The sequence below is a fragment of the Perognathus longimembris genome, chromosome 3 (assembly GCF_023159225.1).
Source record: "Perognathus longimembris pacificus isolate PPM17 chromosome 3, ASM2315922v1, whole genome shotgun sequence".
Taxonomy (NCBI): Eukaryota; Metazoa; Chordata; class Mammalia; order Rodentia; family Heteromyidae; genus Perognathus; species Perognathus longimembris.
Window position 1 is genome coordinate 9539343 of NC_063163.1, and position 23981 is coordinate 9563323.

The 23981-nt window shown below is 42.1% G+C and overlaps 1 protein-coding gene across 2 annotated transcripts; it reads left to right on the forward strand.

Moving 5' to 3' along the window:
- Positions 1-469: 469 nt before the first annotated feature.
- Oxgr1 (oxoglutarate receptor 1) lies at positions 470-21765 on the forward strand. 2 transcript variants are annotated; one of them, XR_007210310.1, is made up of 3 exons: positions 5594-7403; positions 7825-7827; positions 21751-21765. XR_007210310.1 is itself a non-coding variant. In XM_048341170.1 (2 exons), exons 1-2 carry the CDS (start codon positions 504-506, stop codon positions 6951-6953), a joined length of 1080 nt encoding a protein of 359 aa, XP_048197127.1. In that variant the 5' UTR covers positions 470-503; the 3' UTR covers positions 6954-8020. The 2 variants fall into 2 exon arrangements, 1 of the variants encoding a protein (XP_048197127.1); XM_048341170.1 differs by lacking the exon at positions 21751-21765 and adding an exon at positions 470-512 and having other exon boundaries at positions 5883-8020.
- Positions 21766-23981: the final 2216 nt, after the last annotated feature.

Below are 23981 nucleotides of genomic sequence, written 5' to 3' on the forward strand. Positions count from 1 at the left end.
GACTCCAAATTGTATGTATGATTTTGGATCTCATACATGAATCTTTCTGAGGAGAGGCTGTAGATTTTTTTTTTTAAATTTTCCTGAAAACTAAATAAGGTCACAACGTTGGACTCCATCAACATTGCAAGTTTCAGTAGCCTTCAGAGGTGGTGGTGTTTCCTTTTGGAAAGTGGAATGGAAAGAAGAGCCAGGAGGTATGGTCAGGGAGAGAAATGTTCTTTTCTGGTCAGGGAGAACAGTACCCACAGTATGGATTTTCTAGGTTAAGAGTGGCTCTGGTAGGACATCAAGTTCATTTGCAACTATGTCGACTAGATAAGCAGGATGAATGTCTACGATAGGTTCTCTGGAAAGATTCTTCTGGGCAACCAGCAATGACCCCAGCTGTGGAGAGCACAGGAGCTGCTGGAGAAGGCGACTGAGACAACGTTCTGAGCATTCCCCTCTCCATCTCTCCCGTGGGAGAGAGCTGTGGATCTGACATCGGAACAGCACTGGAAATGCCCAAGGTGAGTGGGAAGCTGGGGTGTCTGCAAGAATGAGGCTAGATTACGCAAAGATTCTGGATGCCCTACCAAAAAATCTGTCTTCAGAAATCCTGTGGAAAGGGTGGACATGCTGGGTACCCCGTCCCCTGCAGGGGTGTCATTTCTGATCCAACTGTTTATCATGGAATCTCAGCGTCTCCATCTGTGAGGCTCATTGGTGGGCATGGGAAAGGAAGTGGTCTTGAAACCATGTTTCCTTTCTTTTTGATTTTTCTAAAAAGTCTTTAAGTAGTTGCACAAAGAGGGTTCATTTCATCTTGTCAGTTTAGAAGGACACAATGTCTTGATCAGCGTCATGCCTTCCATCATTCTCCCCCATCTCTCCCACCTCTACTTGTCCCTACCTGGTTCCATTTTCACAGATGTACCTTGAATATTATGACTACATTCACCCACCTTTCCTCTCTCCACTTGTCAGTTCCCCTTTCTGCTGGACAACCCCTTCTCTGGAAATACATGTTCTATATTCCTGGTCTTTGTTCTGTTACACTGCAAGTTGGCTGTTTCTACCTACAACTTGCCTTTTCCTGATAGGACTTCTTGCTTAACATATCTCCATAACATGGCTTTATTTGGCAAAGACAGGATTGTAGTTTTGTTCCTTACTTTAAGTCATTGAAGAACCAAGCATTGCTTTTACTTTTGTGGATTTGTTTTTTCTTCCAAGCCCTTCAGCTCAGGCAAGGTTTTTGCTGATATTACTGGTTTATCTTTAATGAATTTATTAATAATGCAAGTATTTATTACAGCCTTCTGTGTATCATCCCTGCAATAGGTATGAGGTGACTTGCTTTCAAGGAGTCAACAGACAAGCAGTTTAGACTTGCAAATCTCTCTTCTGCCCTCCTTACTTTTCTGTTGTGCCATATCTCAATTAGAATAATATCTTCTAAGAAGATTCTAGAAGATGTAAAGATTGCTATTAAAGTAATCTTTCTCTCTAGTCTTTCTCTCATCTTCTACAGCAAAGATGTAAAGATTGCCACTAAAGCAATTGAAGGGTTATTTAATTATCAGAGGTAATCTTTAGTAGAAAACCTTTACATCTTTGCTGTAGAAAATGACACCAGCAGCTTGGTGACTGCTGGGTATCTTGAGAGCTCAGTTTGGGCAGCTGGGACATCAGGGACTCTGTGGTCTCCCCATTCTCTCTGAGGTTTAAGTCAGGGAAGAAGCTGCTAGCCCTGACCTCCTGGCCTCAGAGCTCCGCTGGTGACCCATAGGGCCCGACTCCTCTCCTCTGCCCCTTTCACTGGGAGCAGTGACGGTTCTGTGAGGAGCCTTTCTGGTTGGCTTGCGTTAACTGGACAGGAGAAATGCTCACGTTCCTACAGGGCCTAGGGAACCCCGGTCTCTTCTGGAAGGATTTCAACAGCCTCCAAGGGGAGCCCGGTCCCTTGGCTCTGCTTCTCCCCTACACACAGAACAAAAGCCACACATCTCTAAAGGCATTCCAATCTCACCCTGGGCCTCTGTGAGATCTGGAAGAATGTATTTTTTAAATTAAATTTATTTGTTTATTAATTGAACTCAAATTTTTTGACAAAGTGTTGTGCAAAAAGGGTACAGTTACATAGTAGGGCAATGTGTACATTTCTTGTGATATCTTATGCCCTGTTTTTCTATCTCTTCTCTAGGTCAGGTAGACATATATACAATATACAATGTATCAAGAACATAAACAGGGGGGCTGGGGATATAGCCTAGTGGCAAGAGTGCCTGCCTCGGATACACGAGGCCCTAGGTTCGATTCCCTAGCACCACATATACAGAAAACGGCCAGAAGCGGCGCTGTGGCTCAAGTGGCGGAGTGCTAGCCTTGAGCGGGAAGAAGCCAGGGACAGTGCTCAGGCCCTGAGTCCAAGGCCCAGGACTGGCCAAAAAAAAAAAAAAAAAAAAAAAAAAACGAACATAAACAGTAGCCACGTGGCCATGCCCAAGAAAGTTCGCCTAGGGCTTTAAATGTAATGTCGATATTAGACCATGTGTCGACAATAGTCTTATATGAACGCACATACCTAGCTTTTGAGCTATTGTATTCCCCTGAGAGGTCAATTTTTGACCTTTATATGTTGAGTAATTGTTTGGTTTTAGTTACATACTGTTGGGTCGCTGCCCCAATCCTGTGGGGAATACTATTTGACAAGCAGTTTTTGGTTTCAGACTTGGTCTCTACTGACTCTCCGTCTCCCTTTGTTAACAGTCATATATCAGGGAGATCATGCCCCTTTGTTTTCTGTGTTCTAGGCTTGTCTCGCTCAACATTATTTGTTCAAGTTCTGACCATTTCCCTGCAAATAACAATATTTCACCATTCCTAATTGCTATGTAGTATTCCATTGTGTATAAGTGCCATATTTTTTGGATCCATTCGTCTGTGGAGGGGCATCTGGGTTGTTTCCATATTTTGGCTATTGTGAATTGTGCCGTGATAAACATGGAAGTACAAATGTCTTTTTGATATCTTGGGGTTTGCTGTTTAGGATAGATGCCTAGGAGTGGTATGGCTGGGTCATAGGGTAGGTCTATATTGAGCTTTTTGAGAAACCTCCATACTGTTCTCCAAAGTGGTTGTACTAATTTGCACTCCCACCAACAATGGAGAAGGGTTCCTCTTTCCCCGCATCCCCTCCAGCATTTGTTGTTGCCTGAGTTCAGAGTATAGGCCATTGGAAGAATGTATTTTTAAGACCAGCCAAGAGAAGAAGGTTCTACTGATGTGTGATTCATTAGTTTGGGGTTAGCCTCAAGTATGCTTCCATGTGACTCCAAGGAAATGCCCAATGGTGTAGATTTTGTATCATATGCTAACAACAGCAAACGGTGGCATAGCACTTACCAGGAACCAGGAGTCCAAAGCCCTTCTAAAATGCCAAGCTTACTGTTATTTAATTAATCATTAATGTAAAAAATTATCTTTACATAGTTGTACAAAGAGGTTTTAATTTATCATATTGATTTATGAGAATAGTGCGTCTTGGTCGATGGCACCCCTTCCATGGTTATTGAAATCATGAAATCCTCTCTTAACTCAGAGAAGTCAGGATGGGGAATGTTGGCCTCACACGGTCACCGTGTTTGCCTCACTGAGCTCTTCTTCTGTGACCTCTAACTTGCCATGGCTATTCCTGAGCACAGGATTTCCTCCTTGCCTAGCCACGGTGTGAAGTGCCCAGTCCCGCAATCAGCCCACCTCGGTCAGCATCCTGGTCCAGCACGGTCAAGCAGTGTGACCTGGAACACATCACCGCATTCTCCTTGCCTCAATGTCCTAATCTGAAAATTGGCCTCCAGTAGTACTACCATTTTGGTCATTGTGAGATATAAGTGAATTTATATGTGTAAGACCATGGCATAATGTCTTACAAGTATAAATGCCTCTGTACACAGGAAGCATGATTATTTTTTCCATTAATATTTTGTTTTTCTTTTCAGCTTCATTTCCTAATACTGCTTTATGTAATAGGAGACATGTTGGAATACATCAGTCCTAGACCGACTGCCATGTCTCAGTGCCTTTGCACATGCTGTTCCCTATTGCCTAAAACATCCTTGTCCCTTCCTCAATTAGAAGTTTGTTCCTCTTAAGTTTAGCTTAGGTGTTCCATCCTCAATGACCTTAGATAACTACTTTGTTTAGCTCTCAGTATCTTTGTAATATTCATCTACCAAAGACTTACTTGTTAACAGCTACCCAATCCTTACTGAGAACGTAGTATATTCACTAAATGTTTATCTTGCTTCCATGGGGTAGGGTCATATATTTTGTGAAAATGATATTTTGTGTCCATCTCCCCTGTAGCCCTTGACAGTGGCCTATACATCTGTGTGTGTTGTTCATTTTATATCTCTAGGACTTGGTAGAGTGCCTAATTAATACACACTGGCTGCCCTATAAATGTGTAAGCGAATATATTTTATCAACAGCTATTAACATCCAAATAAGTGGCTAATTATAAGCTACTTTCCTTTTAAATAATCTTTACTCGCTGCAGAAATGCACTGTCTGAGCTTTAGTAGAGACCTTGAGGAAGGAAGTTAAAATTGCTTTCTTCCGGGCCTGGAAATGGGACACCACCCCCCTGCTTAGGGTTGCCCTCAGTTACGAAGTAACTAAACCCATGCTCATGCCCTTCACCTGCCTGGAGAGCCGGGCTCTTCCGCTGTGAGGACCCACCCAAACATGATCCACCAAGTGGATGCGAAGAGCTGACGTTTGAAATCTGATCTACGACATGTTGAACCTATTACACGTCGTCATGCCTGGAATGCCCATTAGAATAAGTTCACCGTGTCCAGGCCTACATGCTTCTGGGTCACCCAGTGACTCATGGTCATATTGGTGGACGTCATCAGAATACAGATGGTGCAGAGAGACCACGCAGGGCAAAAAGGAAAGCGTTGGGACCCCAGCTTAGCCACCGAATGAGTTATCAGGGGCAGCTGTAAAACTTTTCTCTGCCTTAGTTTCTTCTGTGAAACAGAGAGCATAAGCAACAGCTTTGTGGAGCTGAGGTGCAGCAGAACAGGGGCCTGCGTGGAACCTGATTCTTGGAAGATGTTTGTCATTGAGAATGTCATTGTGATGGTGACAGTGGTGCCTGGTGACATGCTGAACAGCAGAGGTGACAAATTGTGTTCCATAGACGCTTATGACTCTACCTCACCCACTTCTCATTCTTCCTTTGTTATGGTCTGATGCTAACCCTGAGGCTTGAACTCGGGGCCTCAGCACTGTCCCTGACCCTCTTTGTGCTCAAGGCTCACGCTCTACCACTGGAGCCACAGTGCCACTTCTATTTTTTGAATGGTTTATTGGAGATAAGAGTCTCAGGGGCACGTTTCTTCCTTGGCTTTGAATCCCCGCCCTCAGATTTCAGCCTCCTGAGTAGCTAGGATTACACGCAGGAGCCATGGGCACTGGGCTTGTCATTTAGCTGTTTTCCTCAAGGTTGGTGCTCTACAACTTGGGCCACATCTGTATTTCCAGCTTTTTACTGGTTAATTGGAACCTCACCAACTATTCTGGCCAGACTGGCTTTGAACCATGATCTTCAGATCTCAACCTCCTGAGTAAGTAGGATTCCAGGTGTGAGCCCCCAGCACGCAGCTCCTTCTAATTCTCATGGTGACTGAACTTGTGTCTACTATCATTGGATGTTGAGTAACACCACAGAGACATTTTTTGTAGAAATTCCACCTCTTCTCTGCAGGGTCTCTTTAAAGATTGGAGAGAAAGAGGGGGTAAGTTTAGGATGCTAAAGCAATTTTCACTTAAAAACCCACCCTGTATTGATTCCCCGGTCATGAATGTTTTCTGTCTTCTATCAGCTGGCTAGCTCTCACTGGACTCGGATAGCCAAATTGAACCATCTGGCTTTGCAAGAGGAAGCAGCCCCAAACAAACCACTGGCTGGCTTAGTAAATGCTTCCGATTATGCCACTGCGTTGGGCAACTGCTCTGATGAGAAAATGTCGTTCAGCACGCACTACCTTCCTGTGATTTACAGCATTATCTTCCTCGTGGCCTTCCCAGGAAACATCGTGGCGATTTCCACTTACATCTTCAAAATGCGGCCCTGGAAAAGCAGCACCATCATTATGCTGAACCTGGCCTGGACAGACCTGCTGTACCTCACCAGCCTCCCTTTCCTGATTCACTACTACGCCAGTGGGGAGAACTGGATCTTTGGGGATTTCATGTGCAAGTTCGTCCGCTTCGGCTTCCATTTCAACCTGTACAGTAGCATCCTCTTCCTCACCTGTTTCAGTATCTTCCGTTACCTGGTCATCATTCACCCCCTGCGCTGCTTTTCCATTCACAAAACCCGGTGGACGGTCCTCGCCTGCGGTGTCGTGTGGATCATTTCGCTGGTGGCGGTGATCCCCATCACCTTCCTGATTACATCTACCACCAGGACTAATCGATCCGCCTGCCTCGACCTCACCAGCTCAGATGACCTCACGACCATCAAATGGTACAACCTGATTTTGACAGCCACCACCTTCTGCCTCCCCTTGGTGATTGTGACCCTTTGCTACAGCACCATCCTTAACACCCTGGCGAACGGACTGCAGACCCACAGCTGCCTGAAGCAGAAAGCTCGCAAGTTGACCATTCTGCTACTCGTCGTGTTCTACGTCTGTTTCTTACCCTTCCACATCTTGAGGGTCATTCGGATCGAATCTCGTCTGCTCTCTCTCAGCTGTTCCATGGAGAATAACATCCACGAAGCTTACATCATTTCTAGACCCTTAGCTGCCCTGAACACCTTTGGTAACCTGTTACTCTACGTGGTAGTCAGCAACAACTTCCAGCAGGCCATCTGCTCCATCGTGAGGGCCAAATCCAGGGGGGACCAGGAGCAAGCCAAGAAAGCCATTTGCTCAAACAACCCCTGAAATAGTTCAGTCACTCAACAACAGCAGCAGCAACAACCCTGCCAACACCTTGATTCTAATGCTTCTGAAGTGCCACATATGATCCTCAGTGGCACTTTCAGTGGCTGGTGTGTACTGAAGTGATGATGTGCCAGAATCAAAGATGAGGCTACCGAAAGCTCTTTCCATTGTGTTCATTGAGCTCTTCCCTAAAGGAGACACAAACACGAGACGCATGTGGGCCAAGGAAGTATCCACACACAGAATCGCCAACAAATGGACCTCAGGGCCCTCTCTCTGTTCTTACCCATTTATTAGATACACCTGGAACCTGAAAGCCATACATTCTTGCCTGGGATCTCTAGGCCCATCATTCACTCCCAGTTTCATGTTCTTTGACTCTTGGGGCCTGATTGCATTGAGGCCTTGCTTAGACTAAAGTGTCACTTGGCATTTATTTTTCACATCTTGGTTCATCAATTTTTTTTCCCTTCAAAATCTTGTTTTGCTATCCAAACAAACCAGTAAAATATACTTAGAATAACTCAAGGGTGTCAATACAAGGAGCTGGAATTAGTCCCTGTAAGATATTTGCGGGGGTTACCATGCCTTTATTGTGGTAGACCATCATAAAATTTATTCCCGAATCTGTAAGAATTATCAAGGCATAGTAGTAAATATCCACATACCCTAAGGATGAAGAAGACACATTTGGAAACAGAAATGTATTTATTGGGCTTTAATCAGATCTAATATTGTTTTAATGTCAGTGAGAAAATACTCCAGGAAACATTAATTCTCTTTGGATAGCTTATTCTTTTATGACTATAATGAAAATGTATCTATCAAAACAGCAAAGGGCATTCTTGAGTTGTGTGTTCTTAATTATCAGTAAGTGTAAATACTGGAGAAGATACCTACTCCAGAATTTAATTCCTAGCAAATATTAATACAGTTAATAACCTTTAAAGAATAACTGAATGGGCTGGTCATACTTTTTCCCAGTGAAAATGCAGAGCAATCATTATTACATAGACACAGAAGTTATTGGATCCATGGTTAGAGGACAAAAAAGTTTCCATAACTAAGGCTGGAATACATATACATGCCATAGGAATTCTTCACGACTCTCAGGCTTTTCTAGAACAATTCCTCCAATTTAAACCCAGAAGCAGATGGTTCAGGAGCCTCTTCCAGGTGGGGGATGAGGGAAGGAGGGTGGGGGAGGGGATTCAGAAAGTCTTATGGCTCTGAACTTGAACTTCCCTGGTTGATGGCCTTCTGTCAAACCACCTCTGCCTTTCGAACATCCCTTTAGGAACTTCCTCAGCTCTCCTGCACTTTCCTATAACAGCAGGAATGGATTTTGCCAGGGGACCCCAGCTTGCTCCTTCCTGCTGTCTGCTCAGGATTCAGTAGTACTTAGAGGAACACATGGAATTTGGGCACTTTTCTGGCTCTTCTTTTTTTTTCCCCCCTCTTTTGGCCCAGCTCAGCCTCTGGGTCATCACCAAAGTAATGGACGAGCCTTGACATCACGGACGTGTTTGTTATTCTAGCCACAAACCCCTTTCCTTTCTCTCTCTATTCCTATGTAAAGATTCCCCACCCCAGTATCCCCCCTTCATGTCTAACTCAGTTTGTCTCTGTAGATCCTTCCATTTATTTCTTTCTTCCCAACAATGTACAGGAAAAAAAAAAACCCGATCTCTTTCTGAAATGAGTTTTCCCACTGTATCTATGGTCCTTGTTATGTTCTCTTAGGGACCTGGCTCCAACACTTAATCCCACTTTCTCAAATTTTTTAGCGTTTTTATTATGCTGGATAATTGCCCTTAGCTCAGGAGTATGCGTCACTTTTCATTATCTTCACAATACCTTCCCCTGATTCAGCTGGCCCACCATCCTGGGGCCTGACCTGCCTCCCGCAGCAGCTGGGTTGGCCCGTGCTGGTGACTGTCTGCCCTCCAGGGCTTTGCAGACAGCGCAGAATCACAAGGATCCCAGCGAAATTGAATTCAAAGGGCCAGTTTTCTTAGAGTTCTGAGGGAATGGTGCTAGAGGCTGCATTTTGAACTGAGGCCAAACACCAGCCGGAAGACGCTTCCCGGGCTGGATTGCCCTTGCCTTGTCCCAACAGTCACAGCAGAGAAAACCTAAGAATCTAAGTCAGGCTGTGTGTGCCAGACAGGAAGCTCACAGGTGAAGGACCGATGAAGGGGAACTGGGATAAACCTGCTCCAAACTCTGGAGACATAGCAGTACCTTCACTTTGCTTTGAACTTTGTATCTGAGAGTCAAAACCACAGTGTTGGCTGGGTGCTCATGGCTCACACCTGTAAAGCCAAACGACTCAAGCTGGGGCAGAAGGTCTGCAAGATTCCATCTTTTAAAATAGCCAGCAAAAAGCATAGCTAGAGACACGGCTCAGGTGGTAGGGCACCAGCCTAGCAAACAAGCTGAGTTGAAACCCTGATTGGGGGGCGGCGGGGAAAGAGTTCAGTTACAAACTGGAGTAAACAGCAAACTCACTTCATTCATTCCTGTCTAAATTTCACAGATAGCCAGCAGCTTGCAATTCATGTATGATCTAGCTCCTTTCCTATTTCTTTTTGCTAGAATAATTAAAAGCCAATCCTAGCCAATATAGAATTTCATGTATAAGTACTTCTGAAACAGGCAGCTAAAACAGGGTCTGTGGGGCTGGGAATATAGCCTAGTGGCAAGAGTGCCTGCCTCGGATACACGAGGCCCTAGGTTCGATTCCCCAGCACCACATATATGGAAAACGGCCAGAAGGGGCGCTGCGGCTCAGGTGGCAGAGTGCTAGCCTTGAGTGGGAAGAAGCCAGGGATGGTGCTCAAGCCCTGAGTCCAAGGCCCAGGACTGGCCAAAACAACAACAACAACAACAAAAACAGGGTCTGAGGTGGTCATAGCCACTATAGATAGATCTGGCCTTCTTTAGATCCACCCCTGCCATCCTAACTCCTTACCTCATGATCACCCAAAAGCACTGGCACGTGTCCCTCAGGCTAGACAAAGGGGCATCAAATCTTGACAGCAAGGCTGTTAGCTCAGCAAAATGACAGTCCCTTCAATGCTATGTACACAGTACTATGCTTGGCTGTCCTTAAATCAACTTTGAGGAGAGACCTTTAATTTAGGCCTCATGTTTATACACTTTGCATTGTGGGAGTGGAGCTGCATAGTGTAACATCTTATATAATCATCTCCTGACACTCAAAACTGTGCATCACAAAGGACCCTTTCAGTGAGAGGGTCTCACAAATCCTCTCCTCAGCTCCTATCAAAACACACAAAACCTAAACCAAATGAACCAATGGGCTCTGGTGGTGGTTCATGCCTGCAACCCTAGCTACTCAGGAGGCAGAGAACTATGGATTGGGAAGCCAGCCTGAGCAGGAAAGGCTGTGAGACTCTTGTCTCCAATTAGCCACCAGAACTAGAAGTGATGCTGTGGCTCACACTGATAGAGCACAAGCCTTGAGACAAAGAGCTCAGGGACAGTGCCCAGGCTCTGAGTTCAAGTCCCATGACTGACAAAAAAAAATAGACAAACCGCACACCAAATAAAAATACACAAAACCAAGATCAAATAAAATATTATTTTTTCAAAGAGCCCAAGAAGGGTTTGTTTAATGAACCTGGATGTGCAATTATTTCTTGTCAGAGATCATGCCCTTTATTAATATACAGTGACCATTTTGTTTTCTTCTGACTGACTTTAGTTTGATGTAAGCATGGCCACTCTACCCCGCTTTGAGCACCCATTTTTCAAAGAACTATTTTCATCCTTTCACCTTGAACTTGCCTTTTCATCTTATCTATGCTTTTGTTTTGTCTTGTGTGTCTAATGAATTTTTAAATGTAATGCCAAGAATCAAAAATAAATCATTGTCCAGATTCTATTATTTTCTAAAGACTTTTTAAAAAGTGAAAAGATATATATATATATATAGATATATATAGATATATATATATATATATGTTTCATTGGCTGTCTCAAATTTGTTTTGTGTTCTTTTGTTTTCTTGTTGCTAGTTTAACCTTGAAACGATGTTGACTTTATTTCCATGATTTTCAGGAGCAGACCTGGCAGAAGGTATAATACGTTTTCTCGTAGTACCCAGTTGCCAAAGTGTTTCTTCTGTGGTCTTGGCCAGACTTGGATTTAGTTGCTTTGTTTATTAGGGGGTGGGGGTGGGGGTGGGGATGTAATCCTAGGGACTTTTCTGCCTAGCCTGGCCTCAAACTGTGATTCTCCCATTTCTGTCTTCCCAGTAGCTGGAATTACAGGCACGAGAATCACCAGTGTCAGTATTTAGAGTTGTATTTAGAGTTTTGTTTATTTGTTTGCAAAACAAATCTAGAGTGGGGCTGACTTTAGGGCACGATCTTTATGGCAAAAGCACAGTTTGCTGCCTCACCTAGATGAGTTGATGAGAGATTGATGAGGTTTTCTGTTTTTGTTTTCCTCATGTTGGGCCAGAACTCCTCTATTGTCATATTATCTCCGTTTCCAAACCATCTCCCTTTGAGGAGCTGCGCTCAGTCTCTTCCTGAAGACTGGCACTTTAGGTCCTAGAATCAGGGATTCTGCTTTGGCCTCTACTCCCCGTATTTTCCTCTTTCTGTCTGTCTGGCTCCATATGCTTCCATACGTTCACCTTGTCATAGCCTTCCCTCTGTCTCCTCAGTGCTCAGGGACTGTGGTGCTCTGCTGCGGCTCCGGAGCTTTGCACTCTGGTCAGAGAGCTTGGTTGCTCCCTGATTTTAATACCCCTGTCCCCAGCCTGAACCACTTTTCTGCATGGATTTGGTCCAGCCGGTTTCACTGTTAACAGGGAGAATCCCCTGTGATCTAGGGGAGGGAGCAGGGCCCACGGGAAGTGTTTCCCCTGTATCCCATGAGAAGCTTTGCTACTGTTCTACAGCAGACAGACTTTGGAACAGTTTAAGTCGCCTCTTCTAGAAGGATAGCGAGATTACAATGAAATGAGAGATTCTGGATTACTGAAAGCTTCTACTTGAATGGTTAAAAAATCACACAGAACCAAAGCTAATGGCGGAAAGAACCAGGGGCAGGGTAATGCATTCTGGCCAAATCCAGAATGTTCTTTAATTAGAGCTGCCAGCTGTCTTGGAAAGCATATAACACGTAGGACTAGCACAGCAGGTTTTGCAAGTTTGAATAAGAAACCATTTCACCTCTAGATAATCTCCCTGTGCTTTTCTAAGCAATGATTACTTTTCTATACCAGGTATATCCTAGGATTTAAAAAAATTCTAGACTCCAGAAAGATTTTTTTTAAATGTAAGGTTTAGCAAGGATTTATTTTCATACAAGTTGAATTAGGGAGAAAGGAACAGAGAGAGGAAAATTTTCTTCTCTCCATGCAGGAAATGGGGCTAGAGACTCTCAGGAAGTTTCTTGTTCTAAGGAAAATGGGTATAGAATAATCCCTTGTACTTGCAAAACTCCCAGTGGATCCCCAAACTTGCAAATAACACCAAATCCAATACATGTGGTGTTTTTATCACATATATATATATATATGTCTGTAATAAAACTTAATTTATAAACCAGTTGTAGATAACAATAGTTAACAGGATATTTATAATAACTTGCAGGAAACTACCCTTGTCCTTTGTGAATATTCTTTTCCTTTTATATTTTTTATTATTATTTTAAAGCTGCTGTCCAGAGGCATTAAGTCAGGTAGTGAGTACATTTCTTTTGGGACAGTATCACCCCTTCCCTCTCTCTTTCCCATTCTTTCCCTCTCAGCCCCACCCACAAGTTGTATAGTTCATTTTCCACATCATGTCCAGTGAATACCACTGCTGCATTTGTTTACTCTTGGTCCCTCCATTTCTGTGCCTCCCTTACCCTCCCCCAAACATATAAATGATAAAAGAAGACCAAGAGAAAATAAAACAAAAACAGCAACAATTAAAAAGGACCTCTTGATTCCATTTTCTGGGGTTCATTTCAATGAATGTTATTTTGCGTGATCAGATGCACACGGGCCTTGCACCTTTGCATTCCTAAGCGTTTCCTCCTTTGGTCTCACTGTGTGTGGATGCCTAGAGACCTGTGCAATTTGTCATGTCTCCGTCTAGTTTAGATCCAGGATCTGCATATGAAAGAAAACATGCGGCATTTGTCTATCTGAGCTAGGCTTACCTGACTTAATATGATTTGTTCTAGGTCCATATAGCCCCCTGAAAATAACATAATTCCTTCTAATGGCTGTGTACAATTGCATTGTGTATAGGTACCATGTTTTTGGATCTGTGGGGCATCTAGGTTGTTTCCATATCTCAGCTATTGTGAAGAGTGAAGCAATGAACACGAATGTGCAGGTGTCCTTTTGAGATCCTAGCTCATTCTGTTCAGAATAAATGCCCAGGAGCCATATGGCTGAGTTGTAGGGAAGCTCTATGTTTAGTTTTTTTTTCTGAGGAACCTCCGGACTGCTTTCCAGAGTGATTGTACTAGGTTACATTCCCATCAACAGTGCAATAGAATTCTTTTTCTCCCAGATCACCACCAACATTAGTTCTTGAAATTCACTTTGTTGATCAATCTAATTGGAATAAGATGGAATCTCAGAGTTGTTTTGATTTTCATTTCCTTTATGGCCAGGGACGATGAGCATTTTCTCTTGTGTGTGTGTGTGTGTGTGTGTGTTTTTTTTTTTTTTTTTTTTTTGCCATTCTTACCTCTTCTGAGAAGTCTCTCCTTAGCTCCCCATTTATTGATTGGTTTATTGGCTTGGGGTGGGTTGATTTCTTGAGCTCCTTGGATAGGAAGGCAACAATAAGTTGGATTTTGTCTTTTGATCCAGTCTGCTACGCTATGACTTTTGGTTAGGGAGTTGAGCCAATTGGTGCTTAACATTATGATGGAGAATTATATCATCTTTCCTGCTCTTTTGTTGTTGTCCTGTATCATGGCTCCTTTCCTCTTCTTGTGTTTACTAGTCTTCTACTGATTTTTGTTCAATGCTCAATTTCTTTGACTTTGTTTTCTTCAGATTGCATGCTTTTTGTTTGTTATGAAAGGTTTTAGTGTGGCCTTGACTTGTGAATATTAGCTTCCTGGGTACATCAGTTTGGGTTGGCAATTGTCATTCAGAGTTTGAATTATACTACTCCAGGCTCTCCTTGCATTGAGAGTTTGTGTGGAGAGACCTGCAGTTATTCTAATCTTCTTTCCATAGTAATAAAGCTCCTTTTTTTATTCTGCTACATTTATAATAATTCCTTGTTTTATTTAAGTCCAAGCTTTTCACTATAATGCGTCTAGAGGTATTTCTTCTCAGATCCTGTCTGCTAAGAACTCTGTAAGCCTCTGTCAGGTGGATGGGATTCTCTCGCTTGAGATTAGGAAAGTTTTCTGTTGTTATTTTGTTAAATAAGTTTTCTACCTTTAGTTTTGATTCTTATCCTGCATCTATCCCAATTATGTGTAGATTTGATCTTCTGGCTGAATCTGCAAATTCTTTTTGTTTTTAATTTAACTTTATTGTAAAGGTTACAGTTACAGAGGTAAGGTAGTAAGTACATTTCTTGCTACATAGTGTTACTTCCTCCCACTTTCCCTCCCCTGAATCCCCTTACCTCCAAGTTATAAAGTTCATTTCCCACATAGTGTCTTGTGATTATCCCTGTTGCATTGGTTCACCTTTTGTCCTTTGGTTTCACTATTTTGTTATGCCTCTTCCCTTCTCCAAATCAGATAAACACATATAAAAAACACAGAGTACAGAAAACACCCCCCCAAAACAAAACCAGTGACAACAGGGGGTAAACCAAAGGGGGGGGGAATGAAATAAAAAAGAAATAACTTCATACAGTACATTAAAACAAAATAAAAAACAAATCTCTTGTTTCCATATCTTGGAGTTCCTTTCAATTAGCACGAATCTGCCAATTCTTAAATGTCCTTTTGATAGGTTCTGAGTGTTTTTTCCATGCCTTTGAATTTTTCTTCTAATTCCTCTGCTTTATCCCCAACTCCTGATACTCTGTTTTCTATTTCACTTATTCTATTGCCCATGCTTTCAACTGTGCTTAACAATAGGGAGATAGGGCCTTTCATGTCTCTAGCTCTTTATTGTGACTACTTTTAGGTAAAATAAGGTTATTGAGTCGCAAGGTCTATGATAAGCCAACAGTGGATCCAATAGCTGACACACCTGCTAAGACTCTGCTGCACAGGTAGCATGTATAGCATGTGTTCTGGGCAAGATCAAGAAGGTACGCTTGAAACTTCGTTCATTTTGCTACTTAGAGTAATGTGCAGTTTCAAACTTATGAATTATTTGTGTAATCCCCCTGTAATTGCTTTATTAATTATTGGCCACAAGATATATTATATTCTCAAACTTCATTGTTAAATGACAGCTCCTTTGTACAACTACTTAAAGATAATAATAAAAAAAATTAGAAAAAGTGCAGGAAGTGAAATTGTGCATGAAAGGCAGGATAAAAGTGAGGTCCTTAATCTGTGGCTCTGATATTTCTGGCAGCTCATACTTGTCATTCCTAGCAGCATACTGGTGAATTTGTCTGTAGGAAAATGGAAAATATAGCAATAAGAAATATAACTTATATAGTACTGGAACCAAGCTGAATTCTATTTTAACTGCTTGCTTCCTAAACCCAGGCAGCCTGACTGCATAGCTCAGCTGTAATATTCTGCATTCAGCTGCTTGTACAAAGGAAGAGAACATTCTGGATGGCACAGGAGAAGGAGTAAGTGGATTCATCCCACAGTGAGAGCTGCTAGCTTAACTTCTCAGGTATTCATGAATAACAGCACAGACACAGGAAGCCAATAGTAGAATTTAGAGAGACTCCAAAGCAAAAACAAAGACAAGGGGAAAAAACCTCAAGAAAACAAAAACACTGCAGGGAACGGTAAGACAACTTCAAAGACTGGTAATTAACGTTCTCAGAGACATCCTTGAAAGAGGCTCGGAGCTTCTAAAGGAATAAATGGTTGAACAACAAAAAGAATGCTTGATTACTAAACTAGGGAGATTAGGAGGTTACAGCTAATGGCCCACAACTTCTTGCGGGCTTTGTACTGAGGACGTGAGGAGAACTTCTGGCTTCTCTGTCTGTTTATCCTGTTTAATTCTTTGAAAAAGGTCTTAGAACCTGGCAGTATGATGACAAAGTTGTTTCCAGATTTAAGGTCAGATGAAACTCTCATATTTTTGTTAGTTTGTATGGATTGCTGAGGTTTTGGAGAGCTAGGCTTTGAAAAATGCATGCAAGACATGACATTCCTTTCCTCCCTCCCTTTTTGTCTTCTTCCCTCCCTTTCTCTCTTCCTCTCTCTTCTTTCTTTCTTCATTTCTCTCCTTCCTTCCTTCCTTCCTTCCTTCCATCCTTCCTTCTTTCCTTCCTTCCTTCCTTCCTTCCTTCCTTCCTTCCTTCCTTCCTTCCTTCCTTCCTTCCTTCCTTCCTTCCTCCCCCCCCCCCTTTCTTTCTTTCTTTCCTCTTTTGTGCCAGTACTGGAGCTTGAATTCTGGACCAGGGCTCTCTCTATTAGCTTTTCATTCGAGGCTAGCACTCTACCACTTGAGCCACATCTCAACTTCCAGGTGTTTGTTGGTTAATTGGAAATAAAGTTCTCACAGACATTTCTGCCTGCACTGGCTTCAAACTGTGATCTTCAGATCTCAGCCTCCTGAGTAGCTAGGATGATAGGCAAGCTATAATATTTCTTAGTTTCTCTTATATATTGTCCATAGTTACCTACGATTTGTTTTCCATGATTCAGAAATATGCCCATAACTGAGGCATATTGTTTCTCTCTCTGAAAATTCCCATTAACACTATATTAATACTTAGACAAATCATTTGTTGATTAATCACAATAGCTTCCATAAACACTTGAAAATCAAGAGGCAGGATATAGTCTGTGTTCAGTTGACTTGTCCAACATGGAGGTTTCTACAGCAGAGGAACTACATGGCTCTTGTGCTCAGAATCATAGTTCCAGCTTTCCCCTCTATTCAGGTAAATTAACATGAGCATCTCTAGGTGATACTGTGGTGGTAAGATCCTAAGAGGTAAGCAGCAATTAAAAACAACAACCAGCTCTACTTTTAAAGAGACTATATACTTAAAAACCAATTGCGTGATTCATGGGTGCCTTCTAGGCTGAATGATTGTTGTGCTTCATTTGCTTATCAAAGCCAATGAAATGAGCTGGTGACTCACACCAGTAATCCTAGTTACTCTGGAGGCTGAGATCCGAGGATTGCAGTTCAAAGCCAGTTCGGGCAGGAAAGTCTGTGAGACTCTTACTAAAAAAGCTAGAAGTGGAGCTGTGGCTCAAGTAGTAGAGTGCTAGCCTTGAGCACAAAAGCTCAGGGACAGTGCCTAGGCCCTGAATTCAAGCCCCAGGACACAAACATAGGCAGAAAGTCAATAAAATGTGTATCCAGTTCTTTTTGCCCTTGCCCTTTATCATTATTCACCGAAATGGTGCCTTTCAGGAACATTTACAGCCATTTAAACCTCTCTTACCAATAACCAAAGTAGACACAAGCCTGTAGTTAGCCTGATGGCACCTAGTTAGAGGCCCCTTCTCCTTAAGCCGATATAGAACATCAACAGTAAGATAGCATTTGTTGTTCGGTACTTGGTATTTTTCCCCATGGTTAGAGGAATATGGACAATTTCTGAATCTTACACTAAGGAAGCCAAGGGAAAAGAAAGACTCTATATATGTTGAAGTCATAGGCTTCCCTTTTCTTACAAACCATTCTCTGATTTACCTAGTGCATTTAATATTTAAATAATGATACTGTACTTTGTTTCCTCCCTTGAAATTCTGAGTTAACCTCAAGACCTCTGAATAGTATTCATATAAAAGAATTAAAACTAGGTCAGTCGGTGTTAAAGCACAGATTCACATTTCTACCAGAGGTGAAAACATTGCTAAAGTTCTGCTTTTATGGCTCTTTCTCCAACTATCTAGCTCAGAGAAGGCAGCTCGTTCATTTTATTTCTGAAATGTTTTGGGCACAGTATTTCCTCTGATATTATGAACTTTTGCAGTGTGTGGTCACATTTATTTCTGTCCTGGGCACAAGCAATATTCGGAGAGGTATCAGAAATAGAACCACAACAAAAAGGAGCCACTTTTAGATTGTGAAAGATCTGCTTTTAATCCCAGTTTTCACTTGACCAATCACTGTATATGGAAAATTCCTGCTTAAATCAAGTCTTTGTATTGCCTTTGAAGATGAGGGAAAAGACCTGTGTTTCAGGTGACACGCTGGATTAGCTCTCCTACACACCCTTCCAATGGAAACAACAATAATAGCTTTAAAAAAAAGCCCTTGTCATAAACACCGATGAAAATGCTTGCTGAAATGGTTAAAAAAAAAAAAAAACAACTAGAGAATTCACAAAGGGAATATAGAAAGATGGGGAATCTTGATGTCAGAAGGTAGCAAAAGCAGGAATATTCCCATCTTTTTTTTTTTTTTTTTGGCCAGTCCTGGGCCTTGGACTCAGGGCCTGAGCACTGTCCCTGGCTTCTTCCCGCTCAAGGCTAGCACTCTGCCACTTGAGCCACAGCGCCACTTCTGGCCGTTTTCTGTATATGTGGTGCTGGAGAATCGAACCTAGGGCCTCGTGTATCCGAGGCAGGCACTCTTGCCACTAGGCTATATCCCCAGCCCAGGAATATTCCCATCTTGATCTGCAGAATCTCCAGATCCTGCCTCTGTGTGTGTGTGTGTGTGTGTGTGTGTGTGTGTGTGTGTGTGTGTGTGTGTATGTGTGTGTGTATGTGTAGGCATATGTGTCTGTGCCTTTGTGTGTGTGCAAACATATGTGCATGTGTGCATGTGTCTGTGGGTGTGTGTGTTGGTGGTACTGGGGATTGGACAATGAACTTAGGATCTGGTGCTGTTACTCTGCTGGCCTTGGATGGTGAACCTTCTATCTCCCTTTCCCAGGCACATGCACACCACTATGCTAGGTGAAAATCCCAGTGGTGTTCTAGCTTAAATTTTGCTATCTGTGTTGGGATGTGTAGGGTGAACCCAACATCCTGAGTTGGCTAAAACAGTACTACTCAATGGTAGTATGATTTCAAGTATCATTAGGGTTATACAATTATAATTATTTGAAGTACAATTTCAAGTAGAGTTATTAGAAATAATTATAAGTTGCCCCTATTTTGGTTCTCAGAAGTGTCTGGAATCCTATAACAATGACCCTAAGCATGAGGGCTAGGACATAAAGCCTGCCATTCCATAAAGGTGGGCATTCTTTTTTTTTTGGCCAGTCCTGGGCCTTGGACTCAGGGCCTGAGCACTGTCCCTGCCACTTGAGTCACAGCGCCACTTCTGGCCATTTTCTGTATATGTGGTGCTGGGGAATTGAACCCAGGGCCTCATGTATACGAGGCAAGCGCTCTTGCCACTAGGCCATATCCCCAGCCCCATAAAGGTGGGCATTCTAATAGGAGACTTGCATAGTCTGCCTGTCAGTGGACTGCACTCCCAGGATGGGTGGATAAACAAAGCCACATGGTAGGAAGGGACCGCATGTGTGTGAAACATCCTGAATTGGCTTTGACATTGGGTAGAGGGAAAGTGAATTTGTCCCTGAGAAATCAGAGTCAGCCTCAGCTCACATGTAAATGTGTTGCTACCTGCATGATAAAAATTGAAGTTCAAGTGGAGAATTGATTTCAGTGGTTTCCCCTTGGCAGCCCCACCAGGCAACTGATGAAGCATATGTAAAACCTCTTTAAAGGAACTCAACTTCAACCTAGGTATGAACGAATCCCTGCTGGTAAAGTTTGTAAGGACAATAAGAAACACATTTTAAAAAGAAATTACAGAAATACCAGCAGAAAGGCACAGTGAGAAGAATGTATTGGGGATGGGGGGATAGATGAGTCAGACTGCTGAAGAGCTTGACTCACACAGACTTCATGTGTGAGAAATAAGAGACATTGATCAGAAAATACGCAATGGATTTGGAAAGATAAAAGAGAAGGCCAAATAAATGAGTGAAGAAAATGACACTTAAGAAAAGGTCAAGGGCTGGGAATATGGCCTAGTGGTAGAGTGCTTGCCTCGATGAAGCCCTGGGGTTGATTCCTCAGCACCACATAGACAGAAAAGGCCAGAAGTGGTGCTATGGCAGAGTGCTAGCCTTGAGCATAAAGAAGCCAGAGACAGTACTCAGGCCCTGAGTCCAAGCCCCAGAACTGGCAAAAAAAAAAAAAAAAAAAGAGGAAGAAAAGGTCAAGTAAATTTGAAGGAAAAACTGACTTGTAGAGAAAGGAATGTAATAAATTGAAATAAAAATTTACTGGATTGCGAAATAGATTAGATATAGCAAACAGAATTAACGGACTGAAAGTGAGATCAGGAAAAATAGACCCGAAATGCAACTTAAGAGACACAGAACATGAAGGCTAGGAGAAAGCTAGACCTGTATGGGAAAATGAGGAGACCCAATACACATGTGAGCAGAATTTTAGGGGGTAAAAAAAATGAAGGATGGGAGCATGATATTTAAGGAGACAACGGGTGATAATTTCCTATAATCACTGAAGACTCTCATGTTGGAATCATAATAAAGATGTTGGGCCAAATCAAACCAGATGAACAACTGAACGCACATCAGATAAAACGGATGACCACGGCAGGCAGATCTGAAAGCCAACCAGAGAGAAATGACACCTATTCTCTAGGAGAATATCTATAAGACCGAAGGCAGACTTTTAATTGTCAAATTACTAGTCATAAGAAAACCAAACTCAAGCCAGGTGCAGTTGCTCCTTGCCTGTAGTCCTATTACTTAGGAGGCTGAGATGGGAGGATTGCGATTCAAAGCCAATCAGGGCAGGAAAGTCTGTGACTCTGTCATCCCCAATGAACCACCAGGAAACTAGAAATGGTACTGTGGCTTAAAGTGGTAGAGCACTAGTCTTGAGCAAAAAAAAGCTCAGGGACAGCGCCCAGGCCCTGAATTCAAGCCCTATGACTGACTGAAAAAATCTCTATTAGTAAACAAACCCGGGGGGGGGGGGGAAATGTCAATAAACAGAATAGTTTAAGAAAATTTTACTTACGTTAATGATATAAACTCTGAGCAAACTGTAAACAGAGAGAAGCTTTCTTACCCAAACTATCTTCAGAGGAGCCAGTAGCAAATATCATAATGGTCAAAAGTGCAAAGCTTTCCCTTAGAGTTGGAGGTGAAATCATGGTATTTTACCATTTTTTTTTTGTCATTTGTGGGGCTTGAACTCCCAGTTTTCTGAGTGGTTCATTGGAGATAACAGTCTCACGGACTTCTCTGCCTAGGCTGGCGTTGAACTGCAATCCTCACATCTCAGCCTCCTGAGTAGCTAGGATTACAGGCGTGAGCCACTGGTGCCCGGCTCCTTTGATCATTTTTTCGCGAATACTTCTGTGCATAAGTGCCCCAGCTTTGGTGTCTACTGACCACATCCAGCCTGTCTGGTCTTCGGTTAGCCCAGGGACCAAACATCTCTTTCATTTTGAAGGGGCTGCAATATCTAGACTATTTTTGCCATGTGAGAAGTATTTTCGGTGTTCCGTTTGTCAGCGCTCATCACGGAGGGCTTATTTGCTTGAGCATCTGCAGCTGATTTGAGGCCAGACTGGTGCCCCAGCACTCGATAGAGAATGGGCCCCAGAATCCTTAACACCAAAGCTCAACGGATGCCACTTCAGCTGACAGAAAGACACAAATATCATTTAATTAATGAAAAGAATGATTTTTTCCCCCAGTTCATTAAGGTCTAATTCATATAGAATACCAGGCATCGATTCTACACCTGAAAGTCCTATGGTGTTTTTGAAAATGTGCACACTTGTGTAACTGGCCTCCCAATTGTAATCTAGAATGTTCTATCCCCTAAGTTCACACATGCTGCTGCCCTGTCAGCCCTCTTCTCTCACCCCATTCTCTAGGAGAGATTGCCGACACAACTTCTTTGTTTTTTAGAATAGAAAATATCAACAGAATGATACATTGTCTCCTGTTTCTCTTCTTTCATGTAGTGCATTATGCTTTTGGTACGTATCATCTATTTTTTACTGCATTAGTAGTTGTTTTCTTTTTCATTGATGGGTGATATTTATGTGTACAGGAAAACAATAGCTTATTTGTACAGTTTACCTTATGGATGATTCTTGGTCAGTCACCAGTTTTAAGGCTATTGCATGCAAACTATCTATAAATATTTTGGGGATAGATCTTTCCGTGAATATTTTCACCTGAGATAATGTCCAGAAGCTGACTCTTATGATGAAGGTATTTTTAATTTTGTTGGGAGCTGATAAGCTTTGCCAAAGTGGTATTTATTCTACTTGTTCTTTATATTTTCCAGTATAGGGCATACCACATTGGTTGTCTTTTCTGGTAGCACTGGGGTTTGAACTCAGGGCCTAGTGTAAGTACTCTGTCAGTAGAACTGTATTCCTCAGACTTTTTATTTAGGATCTTGAATTTTTCCATGTGCTTGGCCCCGGCAATGCTTTTTCTATGTATCCTTCCTGCCATAGTGGAGTTGAAGAAATAAACTTCCATGACTGGAATTTGTTGACATGGGGTCTCACTAATGTTCTCAGGCTGACCTCAAAACACTGCCCTCCCAATCTCAAGTAGCTGAGATTATAGGTTGGAGTGCCTATACCTATCCCTACATTTAAAAACCTTTGGCTTTTCTAGTGGGCAGGTACAGGTAGGAGGCTACTGTAAATTACATTCCTCCAATGACTGATAATATGGCATATACATATAATACATATACATATATAGATTATTTGCACATCTTCTTTTGTAAAGTTTGCTTAGTTCTAAATGGCTTATCTGACTTTAATTATTGAATTGCACATGTTCTTGAAACTCAAGAACTCTGGGTTTTTGGCTGACTCATTAAATATAGAAGCTCTTCTATATTCTAAATAAAATCCCCTTCTTAGACAAATGATATGCAAATATTTTCTCCCAGTTTGTGACTTGACTCTTTATTTTGCTTAAATGGTGTCTTTGAAGAGCCAAATGTTTTCACATTGATACAGACCAATTAATAGATGTGATTTGTGCTTTCTATGGCCTAAAAGAAATCTTTGCCTAGTCAATGATTAGAAGGATTTTTTTTTTTTTTTTTTTTTTGCCAGTCCTGGGCCTTGGACTCAGGGCTTGAGCACCATCCCTGGCTTCTTCTCGCTCAAGGCTAGCACTCTGCCACTTGAGCCACAGCGCCCCTTCTGGCCGTTTTCCATATATGTGGTGCTGGGGAATCGAACCTAGAGCTTCATGTGTAGGAGGCAAGCACTCTTGCCACTAGGCCATATTCCCAGCCCCGAAGGATTTCTAATATGATTTGTTTTAGAATGTCTAGTTCTAGCTCTCACACATTTAATTGTACTTAATTAGCTCTCACATGTAATGATCCATCTTAGCTTATTTTTAATATACAGTGTGAAATAAGGGTCAAGATTCCTTATTCAGCATATGGATATCAAATTATTACAGCAAAAGTTAATGGACACACTATCTATTCATCACTTAATTACTCGTCTTTGTCAAAAAATTAATCACCCATTTGGGCCCATTCATCAGCTGTCTATTCTGTTCTGTTGTTTAATATATCTATCTTTGTTCCAATAGCATACCAACATATTACTGTGGTTTGATAGCAATCTTGAAATCACTTAAAATCTTCTCACTGTGTTATTTAAATCTAGGTTCTTGGAGCTCCCCATCTAAATACTGTAATGACATTGTTAATTTCTCCACAATTTTGGCTAATGTTTTGAGACTGAACCTGATCAATAATAGGTCAATTGAAGAGATCAGCATCCCTGATAACATCTAGTCTTTGGATGCACAAACATGTATCTTTCCATTTCTTCCAGTCTTCTTTAATTTCTTTCAGAAACTATTTGATAGTTTTCAAGATGAGTGTCTATTACTCATTCCTGGCCAGAAATTG